General features: G+C 48.8%; 2 protein-coding genes across 2 annotated transcripts in view; both read right to left on the bottom strand.

The window, feature by feature from the left end:
* LHX4 (LIM homeobox 4) overlaps nt 1–15,029 on the bottom strand; it is a 256,618-nt gene that overhangs the window by 31,227 nt on the left and 210,362 nt on the right. The window lies entirely within an intron of this gene.
* XPR1 (xenotropic and polytropic retrovirus receptor 1) overlaps nt 41–15,029 on the bottom strand; it is a 112,672-nt gene continuing 97,683 nt past the window's right edge. Inside the window, exons 12-15 of the mRNA XM_064664240.1 lie at nt 8,533–8,699; nt 8,138–8,277; nt 7,171–7,392; nt 41–5,528 (exon numbers count right to left, since the gene is read on the bottom strand). Coding sequence (XP_064520310.1) covers nt 5,468–5,528; nt 7,171–7,392; nt 8,138–8,277; nt 8,533–8,699 — 590 coding nt within the window. The 3' untranslated portion in view covers nt 41–5,467. The remainder of the gene's footprint in view (nt 5,529–7,170; nt 7,393–8,137; nt 8,278–8,532; nt 8,700–15,029) is intronic.

Below are 15,029 nucleotides of genomic sequence, written 5' to 3'. Positions count from 1 at the left end.
GAAGACACACACGCAGACCAGGGACAAAAGAGCCATCAGATCATTGGAAAACAAAGAGCTTGTAATAATGAAAAAAGGACAGATTTCGTAACCAATCACTTTTTCCTTTGAAAAAACACAATCACAGTAACTTTGCTTTATACAACCACCTAGAAACTATGAAACAGTATCACATTGTGCAGTATTTTTTTTTTTAAACCTACTTATCAAGAAGGGAATTCCACACTTCAAAAATTATATCCATTTGGGGGAGGAAGGAGGAGACAGCTAATAGCGCAGTCACAGATACATCATGAGTCCAAGCAAGCGGCAATTCTTTGTCCTCACCTTTTCCACTGAGCCAAAAAAGAAGAGTGGAGAAGGGGATAGCAAAAGAGAAAGGAGGAGGGAAGAAAGAAAGCACCCACAGAGGACTAATCACACTCCATAATTACTTTTGACATCTACAGGGCTTCATAGAAAGATCATTTAGACCAACACAGCGGGGAGGGGGGGGGGGAAGGCGGCAGTGGGACCCAGGGGGAACTGTGGCATTCCACCCTGGGCCCCTTCCAAACGCCGATCCTTCGCCAGGAGGACCTACGGGATGGAGAGGTCATCACAAGTTCTACCAGGATGCCGAATTTCTCCTCTGGAGTGAAGAGTTTGCAATTTGGTTTCTAGAGCTTGAGGGAGCGTCAGGCAGGGTCGGTGCCTCTTGCCCACCGTGGCACAGCTGTGCCAGGGCTACAGCGGGCTCCGACTCCCACCAGGAACAGGACTGGGGCATCAGCATCTGGGTACACTCCATGTTGCTGTCCCTTTCCTCCCCTTTCCCTGCAGCCTGGATGCTGCAGCAGGGACCAAAGAACCTCAGGGATGCTGACACACCTGTTTAACCCTGTGGTGGCAGGTGACAGCTCACCCCAAGGCGCGGAATTTGGGATGGTGTCACGTAAAGGAGGCAAGGGTTGATGAGGTGACAGCCACTGAGCCCAGCCGTGACTGCTGCAGAGGTACCGTAGGGATTTTCCACTCTTCCCCCAGGAGCCCCAGCCCCTCTTTTCCAAGGAGACAAAACAATCCGATCGCCTTCTGGAATAAAAATATAAATTAAAAAAAAAAAATGCTTAAGGCAGAAGATCATCTTCCCCCTGCGAGTGCAAAGCAGAAGGGTGGAGGAGAGGAGGGAGGGCATGGAGCCAGGATGTGGTGTGTGAGCAAAGTGGCTTTTGTGTTCCCAACTGGAGCCAAGCCGTGTCCCAGTCCCAGGACACATCCCAGAGTGACGGCCCAACGTTGGGGACACAACCCCCAAAGCCTGGAGCACACACCACGTCCCAGCGAGCGGTGCACGGCAGCATCCCTGCAGGACAAGGCCAAATCCACTCGGTGGTGCAAAACACAGGCCAAGTTCAAAGGCTTCACACCGTCTCCTTTGTCAATGGAAGGTAAAATACCCAGGGATTGTTACCTCCTGAACCAGGAACATGCTTTCCCTCCCTGTCTGCCACACTGCAGCAGTGGCTGAGTGCTGGCATGGAGGCAGAACAAGCAGCACAAGAAGTTTTTAGGGAAGTGGGAGCAGCAGCATCCAACTCTGCTGAGATTTCCACAAGAGATCTCCCCCAGTCCAAGATGTTCATGATAAAGGCTGCAGCCCTTCATCCCCTTTCATTGGCATTGGACAAACAGCAAAGACACCAACAGAATGATGAGGGCTTGGAAAGGCATCGGATGAGCACCAGCTGACTTTGGGAACACACCTGGATGTGAGAGGTAGGAGCTTATCGGGTACACAGAGGCTGCAGCCGTGAGCACTGCAAATGCATCTTTTAAAATGTGGTGGGAGAGCATCAGTTCCTGCTGATGGAACAGCTCCTGCTCCTGCTTGCTGAGTCTGCAGATCCCAAACCTGCCCCACTGTCCTCTCAGGAGCGCACCCATGGTGCATGGTATCACCCTGTCCAAGCCCAGGGACACCATCCCAAAGCCATGCAGGGAACCCTGGCCAGCAAATAAACTGGATGCTGCAACACCTAACCCCCTGCAATTCAAAAATCCCTGAAGGAGCAGCAGGATGGAAAGTGACAGGGAATCAGCATGGAGAAGCTAGTTCAAAGGGCATCTCCTCCCCTCAGACTGGACCATCCTAAAGGTTTCACTAGACCAAAGCAGCTCCATACCACCACAACCTCTGAAAGCCACTGAATTGTGAGGTGAAGCAGAACCCAACACAAAAAAGCCACAGCACAGACCTGCCTCAGCTTCCACTTCCCATCCAGCTGTATCCCAACAACTAAAGTGCTGGATAAAACTCCCCCAGATCCTTTTAACTCTGCTCTCCCTCCTTCTGGACTGCCACCCTGCTGCTCTCCCTCCAAGCACCCATTAGCAAAGCCTGGCTTAGGAAATGAAGCCACCCTGGGAATGGCCCCTCATTCCTGCTGCTCTCCCAAGGAGCAACGGGGCTATTTTCTCTCACCATCTGCTTTGCTTCATTAGGTCTCCCTTTATTGGCCAGATGTTCTCGTAGACTCGGAGCCATCCTGGCTTTAGTGCTCGCTCTCAGGAGGAATCTGCACGCCTGACTTCTCGGAAATCTCTGGGAGGGAGGGAACAGGCAGACAGAGGGCTGGGAGCTAGGAGCCTTTAAAAGCCACACTTCTGGGAATTCAGGCTGCTTTCCCCCCGAGACAGCATCTTCACTGCCAAAAGGGATGATGTTTTATTTTAGGAGATAATGTTTTCTAGCTGCAGCACACCACCTCCCTTTGTTATTTTTCCTTACTTCTCATGCCAGCAAAGACAGAGAAAAAGGGAAAGGAAAGAGCAGAGCAGATGGACAGGCTGAATTCTTGTTCCCTGTAAAGATCTGGGTAAACTACAGAGTAAGAATTTAATCACTTGCACCCTGACCCTGCCCACCAGGTTGGGAAGCGGAGGGTCGGACGGAGCAGCAGCAGGACAGACAGATGGACACAGGCCACCCTGCCATGCCCTGCTCTCCCCAGCCCAGCTGAGGAAGGCAGAGTGCTCCCAGGGGACTGGCATCACTTCCAAATCACAGAACCATGAAATGGTTTGGGTTGGAAGGGCCTTTAAAGACTATATAAGCTCCAACCCCCAGCCTTGGCCAGGGACACCTTCCACTAGACCAAATTGCTCACAGTGTCTCTCTGTATTTTTAACTCCCCTCTGAAAGGGCAAGTTTCTAGTAAAGCTCCATTTCTTTGTACAAAAACCCACTTGCTTAAGTAACACCAGTGGTGTTACTTGATTTTAATTAATCCAAATAATTTTGGATTGCCCCCCTCCTGGTGCAGCTGCCCTCCCCTAATGCCCCCATACCCATGGCAGGTATGGCTGCACTCCTCCCCCACCGCTGGAAACACCTACGTGAGGTTTGGACACAGCACCAACTGCTGCAACGTAAATCAGGAACCCCCAATAATTTAAGGGGCTTTATATGTCAGACTCCACTTCAATACAAACAGGAATGCTCTGTTTCAGTACAATCAACAGACCTAAGGGAGTTAGTTAAATACAGGAGAACAGGCTCCTGGGCACTGAGAGCAGGGGGGACAGCACGACCCCTGCTCGTCCAGCTGTCCTCCTACCAGAGCAGCCTGACATAGTGGGAGACAAGAGCACCACAACTGAGTTTTAATCTATTTCCAATTAAATGGAGAGAACCAAGTTTCCTTCTTCAGTTCCTCTGGGCAAGAGGCACAGCAGGCAAACGGAGGAAACGCAACGTACCGGCCGTGGGAGAAGCCACGCTAACAGCTAATTAAAAAAAACCAACCACCAAACAGCAACTGAACAGAGATTCCTGCAATTCCATCACCCAGACCAGAGGCAGGTCACCAGACAGGCATCAACACAAGGATCCTACTCCAGGAGTTTCACTCCTCCCTTGCAGACCTACAGAGAACATGGTATGTCAGGGGAAGGACAGCAGGACTCTGTGGGCCTCCGTGTTTCCCATTCTACAGAAGGAGAGATCAATGAGACCATCAAATTCCCATCCCTCCTCCAACATAATTTGCTCAGCAATACAGCTGTCCTTCACCCAAGTCTGCTCAACAGTATCCCCCTTTCCAGCTGGAATAACAAGATGAGGGAAGGAATAGGAGCAACAGCCGAGCCACAGGGCAGCTCACTGGGATAGCAAACAGCAGCTTTTTGCCAAACCAGAAGCCACAGGAAGAGCCTTTTTCAATCTCACCTTCCCCATCAGGTGGGCAACACCACAGTCCTTTCCATGCTCCCTGAAACACTCCACCACTCCCAAATCCCAGCCTGCTGAACCTCCTCTCCCCTGTCCCACACCTCCTCACCTTGTCCCCTTTGCTGTGCTGAGCTGCTGCAGAACACCCAAAAAGCTCTCTGCTCAGACTGGGATGCCCTCATGCCATCTAAGGATCACTAAGGCTTTGAAAAGTGCTTTTTGATCTGGAGGATGAAGTTTTGAAGCCTTTCTTTGCCCAGCGTTTTGCGCTGTTGGTGAGAACCAACTCTCCTTTCCTAGGACCATCTTAAGATCATCTGCACTACTGTCACACAGCTGCATGGAAAAGCTGGCCTTGAACTGGCACAAGAGACACGCCCAGATGCAGTAGCAGCAACTAAAAAAAAAAATCAGAAGGAGAAACTTTGGTTTAAAATAAAATTGAAAAGAAAGAAAGAGAGAGAACGTACACACAGGTGCAAGTTGTCTCACGAGAGGGGTATTTGGAGGGCATCACCCCACGACCCTGGAGATGGAGATCTACATTCCCCACTTTGTTTTACCGTTACAACCTTCATTGCACAGGACTCAAAGTCACTCTCATACGGTTGTTAAGTTTCATAAATAATGCGAAAACTATACGCAACAGATACATCGTATTTCCAAAAAAATTATAAGAAAAGTTACATCAAATTAAAAAGTAGCTTCATGAATGAAGATACTGCTCTAAGTGCACTTTCCCTGCAAGTGCAGCCAGTGCCTCAGCGCTGGATATGAAGGAAAAAAATCCAGAAAAAAAAAAAAAAACAACAAAAAAATCAGATTTAAAAACTTAAGTCCGGTTTCAACCAGTCAAAACCGGGCCAAGCAGAAACCAAGTGTGCTCTCGGCACTGTCCCGTGAGGGAGTCCCTATGATGCTTCGTTATCCAGATAAGGTTTGTATGTCCTTGTTGAGACTGTAAACAATCCTTCTTTCCTGAACTGTCCTCTTTATTGGCAAAACAAAGTAAAATATTTTATTTTTTTTTTGTTTGTTTGTTTAAAATAGAACATTAAAATTAACCCAGAAGAAAAGAAACGAAACACAGTGAGCTTGTTGGAGTCCATAGGATCTGGTCTGGAAGAGCTCGGAAAACGTGTTCAGTGTTTTCTCCTGTTTTCAGCCGGAACTGTACCAGAGATTCGGGTTACTTGGGGAAGAGGGGAACAGAACGAGAAAACAAAGGATGTGGAATAAGAGAACGTGGCCATCTCATGTGTTGACTTCGTTTGCTAGGTCCTCTATCAATACCTTCGTGTCAGAAGCCTTGGACCTGGAAAAAACAAATGGAAAACTCTCACTGGGGAGAAGAAATCCCCCGTTTCGACACACAGACAGTAAACTTGCAGTGCACTTGGGGGAAAAATGGGAAAAAAAAAGTCTTTCTTACGCAGAGAGGGAATAAACAAGCTACTGGAACTGTTTCACACCCTCCCACTCCCACTGGGAATAGCAGAGCCTTATAAAGACACCCCAGCTGTCCCTCAGCATTCTCCTCCTGTGGCACTGCCCACGCCTCACCACGCCGGCCACCCTGTGCCCATGGCCAGTGTCACCTGCCAGGCTGTGACATCCAATGGCCAGGGACACCGTGGCACTGCTGGGTATGGAACATCCATCCAGCCCTCCCCACAAAACTCCACCAAACCCCTGCAGCAGAGATCCTGCTTGATCTGCCACTGGGCTGCACAAAGGAGCAGCAAGTTCTTTTGGGATACGTCACTCACATCTCCATTTGCTGTGTGTCAGAGGGGTAAACGGGAATGGTTGTAGGGAATCTGACCAGGCTTTGGCCCACATCCCTTCTGCATAAAGCTTTTCAATCTCTAGCAGGCTGTTGGTGTTGGTCCCATCTGTGTACTTTAAGCCAACATGGATACGAGCTAAGCACAGCCCGAGGGTTGTGGCTCAGGCCAGAGCACACCCTTCTCCTGACAGCCACAGCCTCCTCCTCCCACCCCTCCCATGCAGAGCTGCAGGGATTGCACAACACTCCTGACCCGCTGTGCTTCAGCATTCCCAGGAGTCCCAGCTTGTTCCCTGGCCAAAGGGCAGGGCTGCGCAGCTGGGGCAGGAGGGACACCAGGACTCTGGAGCACCCTCTGATGCTCAGAGCACAGACACTGCAGGGAAGACAGGCAGCCAACATGTTCGGGGGCTGGGGTGGGGAAGCATTTGGGGCGTAGGAATGACGGGTGGGAAGAAAAAAATGTAGAGGTTTAGGTTTGAGAGAGGAAGGAGCCTGAAATCTCACATGTGAATGTTAACCGAAGGATAACTGGAATCTTATAGGATTGCAGAACGGTTTGGGTGGAAACAGACCTTCAAGATCATCTCCCTCCAACCCCCCTGCCACGGGCAGAGATGTCACTCACTAGATCCGGTTGCTCAGGCTCCATCCAACCTGGCCTTGGACACTTCCAGGGATGGGGCAGCCACAGCTTCTCTGGGCAACCTGTGGCAGGACCTCACCACCCTCACAGGGAAGAATTTCTTCTTAATATCTAATCTAAATCTGCTCTCAGTCCGTTTAAAACCATTGCCCCTTGTCCTGTCACTATCTGCCTGTATAAAAATTCCCTCTCCCTCCTTTTTTATAAGCCCCTAAAACGGTCAGCCAAGAAGAAGAGAGAATCTCTCTTCCAGCTTTGTATTTGTAATCTCTGGCAACTCCTATAGGCTATTTTTGCCGGAGGGGAATCTTGGAAAAAGGGAACTCCTTTTCCAGTGCTTTACCAGAACCCCAAGATATGTAAAGGATGGATCAATTCCCTGGCAGAGGCACATCTGTTTACTCATTGGACCTTTTTTGTTTTGGCTGAGATCTCTGCCTGATTCCCAGTCCATAAGTGGCCCCCAGGCATTAAGAGCAACGCCAGGAGGTGATTTTGCTGCACTAGAGAGGCAGGACGTACTGTGAAGCCAGACGAGGCCTGCGCAAGGACACGCTCAGGCTGCGCTTCCACTGCTTGTTCTTGCGGCGGTTCCGAACTCCGTCCTCCTGGTCCATCATCTGATCCAAGAGCGTCAGGTCGTCGGCGTTGAGCGGCGCCACGGAGATGTCCCTCACGGCACGGAACTCACCACAGTTGTTCAGGTGCTCGTTTTCCAGACGGAAGAAGTTCCACACAAACCGCCTGGATGGAGAAGAAGAGAAAATTGTCGAACGAGTTCCACTTTTACAGGCATTTCCTGTGTTTGGCAAAGCACTTGGATACCACTGACTCTTCTCATAGATCAAAGTGCCTCTGGGAATAGGCTGGGAGCAGGGAGAAACAACCAGTGACTAACAGCAGCACCTGCAAGACATCTTCCCATCATTCATTGTCCTAACGATGACAGCCCTAATCTGGACAGCATGGAAAGCTAAAGACAACCTCCAGCATCTACCTGAGTCAGGGCCAGCTTCAAGTTCTTCTCAGGAAGATGTGGGGTTGGGTTTCCAGCTAGAGTACAAGTGTGTAAAGAGCCCTGGGAACCCTGCAGGATCCAAATCAATGACACAGAAACCAAATTAGCGTTTGGAAAAGCAGCAGAGATCAGAAAATTGGAAACTTGGGAATCGAGTCAAATTCCAACTGGAAATTTCAACTGGAAATTTTGAGGAGAAATTTGGTAAAAACTAACCCCTCAAGATTATGTCAAGGTTCAGAACAAACTGCAAGCACAGCGTGAAGGACACAGCCCCACACTATGGCAGAGCCCTCTACACCTTTCTTCACTCAGCACCCTGCGTGGATTAAACATTCCCGTTAGACCCAGTTTTCCATTTCAAGGACTGTGTAGTCCACGCCAAAGGATCAAGGCACTTTTTCCCCTCGTGCTCATGTTACACAGTAAAAATGCAAAGGAGAAAAGAAGAGTTGAGTCCAGCAGCCTTACCGGAACACCTCGAGTGGGGCAAATACAGTAGAAATGATGTCCCCAGCGTAGGGAAAGATTTGCATGGAAGTGAGGGAGATCTGGATGGTCCACGCAAAACGCAGGATGACATCTTCTACAATGGCACAATAGTAGTATGCCTGAGGAAAAGACAGGAACAGGACAGCTCATCAGACACGTTCTGCACAGAAGAGACCTCTTTGGGAAGCTACGGAATTTGCTGCTCGACCTTTAGCAAAGTGAACAGAAATGACCTGTTTGAAACAAATCAACTCTACTGCTGGAAAATCCCAGCCTGTAACATGCAGTGGCCAACTGCAACATTCTCTAAACTCAGCAAGTTTGGCTAAAATATTAAAAGCCTTTCCTAGTGTCAGAGCAGGCTGCATACGCACTTTCTGTGGGTAGACAATCCCTTCTCGGAGAAAGGTGTTTTCACCAGCATTTTTGTCAAAGAGACCCCAGTCCATCTTCAGGTCCCAAATGAGTGTATAGCACGAGCTGATGAAACAGAAGATAATCCACAGGTAGAAGAACACTTGGGTGTCACTGTGGTTTTTAGCTGGAAAAGAGAAGAACAACACACTTCTGTAGAACTGAAAGCAGATTGCTTCTTAAACCAGCTACTAACTGAGCAGTGGAAATCGCACCCCTTTTATCCAAGCTCTGGGAAAACCCAACTAGCTAATCTGAACCAAACTAAAAGCCTTACCAGGACCTGCTTTATATTGTTATTTAAATTCCACTTTCATCTCATTCAACATTTTGCACTTGGGATTGAAATTTACAGTAATATTTGGAACAGGTTCCCCAGGGCAGTGGTCACAACCCCAAGGTTCCCAGAGCTCAGGGAGCGTCTGGACAACGCTCTCAGGCACATGGGGGGATTTTTGGGGTGTCCTGTGCAGGGCCAGGAGTTGGACACGATGATCCTTGTGGGTCTCTTCCACCTCAGGATATTCCATGATTTTGGACTTGTGGCAGAGCTGCCATTCTGGCTCCGAACAGCAGGTGGAAGCTGAGGGCCACATTTCGCAAAGGACACGGGCTTGTACAAGAGATATAGCAATGAGGCAATGCTCAGTCAGGAGGGTTTGGTAAAAAAATATTTGAGTTTGTATAAACATAAACAACTGTGAATTGGTGCATTAAATGCCTAGAAGAGCATGGGGAGTACAGGAATTACCATTAGCCATTTCGGAGGTTGTGGTGGCAAGGGAAAATAAGCAAGGAGGCAGAAACACATTAACAAGTATGTATAAATCCTGAGACAGCTCTGACTTTTAAATACCCATATAGGGCTCCTCTTTGGAAACAAGGGGACCGTGAGCCCACCATCTGCTCATCTCGGATATGTTTTTCCAACCAAGTTGTTTCCCATTCCCCCCTTAAAAGGTTACACTGCTCTCAATTCAGCTGCATTTCCCTACATCAGTTGGCTGGGGGAAAACGAAACAGATCTGATAATTCTGTTTGCTTTTGAAAAGATGGCTCATAAAATTCATACAAATAAAACACATTATGATGCTTTGGAAGGCTGAGGCACTTTGCATCTCACTGCTAGCAGGAATCTCCTCCTTTGGCAATTGCCCATTCACTGATTCCCTCTAACAAAGCAAATAACACTTACAGCACATAAAAGGCATAATGTTTTCAGTCCAAACCCGATGCCACACAGCACTGTTTTCCATACATGTGTCTTTAAAACAACAGAATCCCCGACGCTGATCACCGAGGGAGCAACAGGGCAATTTGCCCTCCCCTTCCCTTTGTGATTCTAACAATTACAATCCAAATGTAACGCAGCAATCCGATAAAATTAATGGAGGTGAAAATGAGAGGCATCGTGTGAGAGCACGTTCCTCCCATGACGCCTTTCAGGCTTCCTGGACATGATGTGCAGGATATAGGTCAAATACACACACTCCTTCTCCACTCAAAACACACCCCCTAAAGCAAACCTATTAACGGCGCTTATGCAGCAAAGCCTGTTCTGCACCGAAGCTTCTCATCGGCGGAGGGAAAGGACATGGGATCGCTGCAGGTCTCAGGTTTGACCAGCTACCCTGCTTCTGGGCAAGGCTGGGAGCCTTTGGGCAGTGCCCCACATCCTCGCCTGTGCCCAGGGACTGGTCCAGCGCCGCATCTCTCCCGCTGCAGAGCCATGACGTCACCGGGAGCAGCGCACAAGTCCTGCGGAACACGGGCTCGGATGCCCAGGTACGTTAACGCTGCTGCCTGGAAACCATCTCCCCCAGCTATTTTTAAAGTGCAGCTGCCCACAGAAGGGGACACAGGTGAGGTTTTTGGAGCTTAGCAATGAGGGCTCTGCTGCGAGGTTTCGTTCTCCCCCATCAGCTCCTCCAAAGCCTCCACTACATTATTTTAGGAAGAAAAGGCAGATGCTGACATTCGGTGACTCAGAGACACTAAGCCTGTTCTTTCCAGCATTATTTTTAGCTCATTAGATCTCCATGTTTAGTTCCCACCAGATCCTAAAGGATAATTCAGAGGCAGTTGATGGGTTGTATGTGCTTTCTTAACACCTAAAATTCCCCAAACCATCCTGAGAGGCTGTAATGCTTCCTATTATCTGAGTCTTGAAGGTTAGTTACATGATGCTCTTTTGTATTTGGTTTGGTTTTTTTTTCCTTAATTCAAATAAACTGAGTCTTACTCCACACCCATGGAGCAGCCATGGAGAAGGCAGTGCAGCCAGTCCCATCCATCACCACGCCTTCAGCCACATCCCTGGCACGAGCCATGCCCTGCAGGTGCAGGGAGAAGAGCAGGGAAGTGGCACTGCTGGGTGCTCCATTGGAGTTCTGCAGTCTGGCCCCTGACTATCATCTCAAACTACGTAAGGGGCTAACAAAACTGTATCCTAAGTTGGCAATTACATAGGAAGAGGGGATTTCAAAGGATCTTGCTGCTTAAACCTAAATCATGGAATGGGTCAGGTTGGAAGGGACCACACTGGGTCACCTGGTCCAAACTCCCTCCTCAAGCAGGTTTGTCCCAGGGCACGTGGCACAGGTTCTTGCATGCAATTACAGGAAGGTGAACTGGGAAGAAAAAGGCCCAATTGAGAAATTTTATGGCATCAACCTCGCCAATCTCAAAAGGATGTGCATGCTTTCAGTTAGGTTACCCCGGTCTCAGCTCCCTCTCCCTGCTTCTGTCTCTGCACCAGCCTTTTCAGTGGCACCTGCTGTCACGCTGCTGGCCCCTTGCTCCTGCTTGCTCTCTCACCAACCCACTCTGCAATGCATTCAGCTCCTGAAAAAAATTCATTAAAACCCCAAATCACTCCCTGGTAAAATGCTCTAATCAGAACCAGCCTATTGTCTTCAGCCCTGGCCTCCAAGTCCCTTACTTTAATCACTTATTCTTTTCCTCCTGCCTGCAGTTCTGTTTGATACCTTCCTTCCTTCTGTCCTCATTGGTATTCAGCTGGTGTACAGAAATATGTTACTGCTCCAGGCAAGCAATTATAGCTCGGTCTCTGCTGGCTGGTCCTAGCAGCCCTCTTCACTGCTGCTCAGGGGAGAGAAAATCAAGGCATTCATATTCTGCCCAGAGGCTCCATCAACTCCTGGCCTGCCAGTTTTCCAGAAGCAATACAGAGCTCTGCATATGTATGATGATGTCAGGGTCTGTTTAAGCAGGAACTGTTTCATCCTGTGTTTCTTCTTTGTTTAATGATGTGCTAGAAAACACCAAAAACCACGAAAGAGGGAAACTCTCAGGATGAGAGAAGCGCTCTGGACACCTGGCAGATCTCTACCTTTCCAAGAAGGAAAAAAGAACAAGTTTTCAACATCCTATGGACTGCAGCAACCTTTTGGCAGCACCACTGCCAGTCCACCCAAGAGGGGCACAAAGGACCTTCCTACTTGATGCTCCAAAGGGCATCACCACGGAGCAACTTCCTGAGCTACAGTTATTCAAAGCAGCACGTGCAGGACAAAACACCACCAGCACAAAACCTCAGTGCATGAAGCTGCAGGTGCAGCTCTAACCCTGAGGATGGGCTGATCTCAGTGTTCACACTACCATGCTTGCAACTGGTGTTCAGTTATGTCAGAGGCTGTTTGAGTCTACAGTGCCCTGCTGTCTCCACTTGCCACAAAGCCGTTGGGAAGCAGAGAACCACAGGAGCTGTTTGCAGCCTTCACCACAAAATTTCCATTAGCATCCTCAGTTTACCCTATAAAAGGCTATTCCAGCAGACACTCTGCACAAATACACCTGCAAATTGCTCCAGAAGGTCAACTAGATAAATAATGGATGGCTTCCACCTTTGAACTGAAGCTGTGAATGGCCACAGTCCCAGAAAACAGCCAAAGGCACTTGCAGCAGCAGAATTTACTGCCTGCAAAAACTGCTGACAGACAATATCTTGGATCCCCAAACCAGCCCCAGGGGCCACAGTATCTGACTGGCATTCTGAGGTAATACTGCTCTGTAGGAGTTATGGCCCCTTCGAAACACAGGCAAGAGAAAAGGTTGCTTTCCATCAAAGGGAGACTGCAAATGTTATCCCGAACGCTCTTAATATTGACTTTACTTCCAAAGAATACTATCTGTTTACCCTGCTGAATTATTCCTGAGAATGTAAACACTATATAGTATTCAACACAGCAAAAATCAATGCCATGTATTATTGAAGGGCTGGATAAGAGCACAATGGCCCTCGATAAGCATTCCTGGTGTGTCAGCCGTCGCGGCTGGCTGTGGTCTGTGCTGATGGGGAAGGCTGTGATAAAAGCTGTAGGAAGCAGGAGGTTATCAGGGAACACAGCCAGGTAAGCCCTGATACATATCAGCCAACACCGACCCAGCCATGGCAGCTCTGCCAGCTAAAAACCTCTTGGTCCAGGCAAGCCAAATTCAGCCTCAACTGCAGATTTAAGCAGAAGCAAAGCACAAACAGATACATTTACAGTGTGCGAGGCAAGACACTGGAGCACTGAGCAGGCCTGGGGATGATGTGTGCCCATTAACTCCATCCCAGCACACCACAGGAGCGAGGTGACAGCCCGAAGTGACTTATCTACATAAGACCTGCCATCAGAGTGACACCCCAAAGCATTTGTCTAACACCTCACTGCTCCCAGCGCAGCATTACAGCTCCCTCAGTAATTAGATGTCTTAATGAGGGGTGAGCAGCAGCGCTGCCTTCCTGCCCAGCCAGCATGTCCCACCGTTTAACACTGATCAATGGCAGAGCCAGGACATGACAGTGGACTTAATGCAGTAAAAAGGCAAATTATCCACGGGAGTACGTGGAGGACTTGCCACCTTGTGCTGACGGGCTTTGCCAAGTCCTATTTCGCAGGAAGAACCTCCTGTTGGATCGTGCAAACCTCTGCGATTGCCTCCAGGCACAATTTAAAGCAAAGCAGCAAAACACAGCACAGTGAAGAACTGTCAGGAGGCAACATCTCATTTCTTCTTGATTTGTAGAGCAGGGAAATCCCCAAATCGTGTTTGGACAAAAATCCTCTGCAGGTTTGCATTGGGTTTGTAGGACAATACAACAGTGTCTAATTTCAAGGCATGGCAGCAAACTCATGGCTTTTACCTCACAGACAGACAAGTGTGACTTAATTGCAAACAGGAGGAAGCATTATCAGTCATGGCTGAGATTTGAGCTGATTCTTCTCCTGGAGGCTGGTCTAGCATTTGAGAGGTGTTGGTAGGGGATGTTTAATCACTACCTTGAGAAGGATGTGGTTTCCAATATAAGCATTTGCCAGCAGTCTCACTAATAAGATGTTTGGATTCACAACCAGAAATAAATAGCTTTGTAATCAGGACCTTCAGTGGACAATTTAGGGATTGGGACACAATGTCATCTGCTACCTCTATAGTGCTTTGAGGTCCAACAGCAGATTCTTTCAAAATATAATAGCAACCGAAAAACCACTAAAACAAAATAAATTGTTGAAGGATTGCATATCCTGCATTTTTGCAACACCACAGAACTCCAAATCCTGTCCAGATCTGACAGGAAGATCGCTTGTAATGCAGTCAGTTGCTTTTCTTAAAATGTTCCATTAAAAAAAAAAAGGTCAGGCTTCCCCTCTTAAGTGCCTGTGAAATGAAGTATCAGTAGGTCACTCTTTTTACTTACACCTCATTCATTAGCGTTCCCATTTCCCCAGCCACCTTTAACACCAAAGTGTAATAAGTGATACAATGATATGCTTAGTGCACTTTCCAAATCCCAGCTCTTAAAGCCCAACTCCTCTCAGCTGCAATCCTAAGAAGAAAACCCTTGGATCACGCAGCCATGGGGTGCCCAGGTCGCCTCTCCCCCATGGAGTGTCCCCCAGTGTCCTGCTTGACATCTGCACACCTACAAAGCACAGCAAGATTTCCCAGCGGGATTTTATGCCTCATTTGTGCAGGGTGTGGTGGCAGTTCCCGAAATCACTCTAAACCCCCCTTCCCAGGCTGCCCATGGAGCAGAGGTTGCTGTCTCCTCTCTCCTTCCCTGCTCACTTACCGCAGGCTCACTGGCACCTCCGCCCCGGCCAGGGTGGTCCTGCCGCAGACTTCCCGGGGTGCTCCTCACTCTTCCCAGCTCCAACCCAAAGCAACATCACTGGGATGGGTGTTTAGGCAACCAGAGGAGCTAACAAGCTGGCCTAGAGAAACCAGGGTGCCACAGAGCCCCACGTCAAATCCGGGAGGAGGTCAGAGGCCGGGATGGAAATGTTTGCCCACGGCAATGCCTCCCAAATCCTCACTAATGACACCACTGCTGCTCTGATGGAAAGGATCAGAAAGACTGGCTAATGAACACAACTCATTACCGAAGGCCTCCTGGGCACAGGATGACAGGGTTTCAGACAAAAATTCATCCTAGCTCACAGCAATGTGA

This window comes from Pseudopipra pipra, chromosome 9, assembly GCF_036250125.1.
Source record: "Pseudopipra pipra isolate bDixPip1 chromosome 9, bDixPip1.hap1, whole genome shotgun sequence".
In the NCBI taxonomy this organism is placed as follows: Eukaryota; Metazoa; Chordata; class Aves; order Passeriformes; family Pipridae; genus Pseudopipra; species Pseudopipra pipra.
Note: the sequence above shows the minus strand (reverse complement) of the source record. Positions and strands in the feature narration are given on the sequence as shown.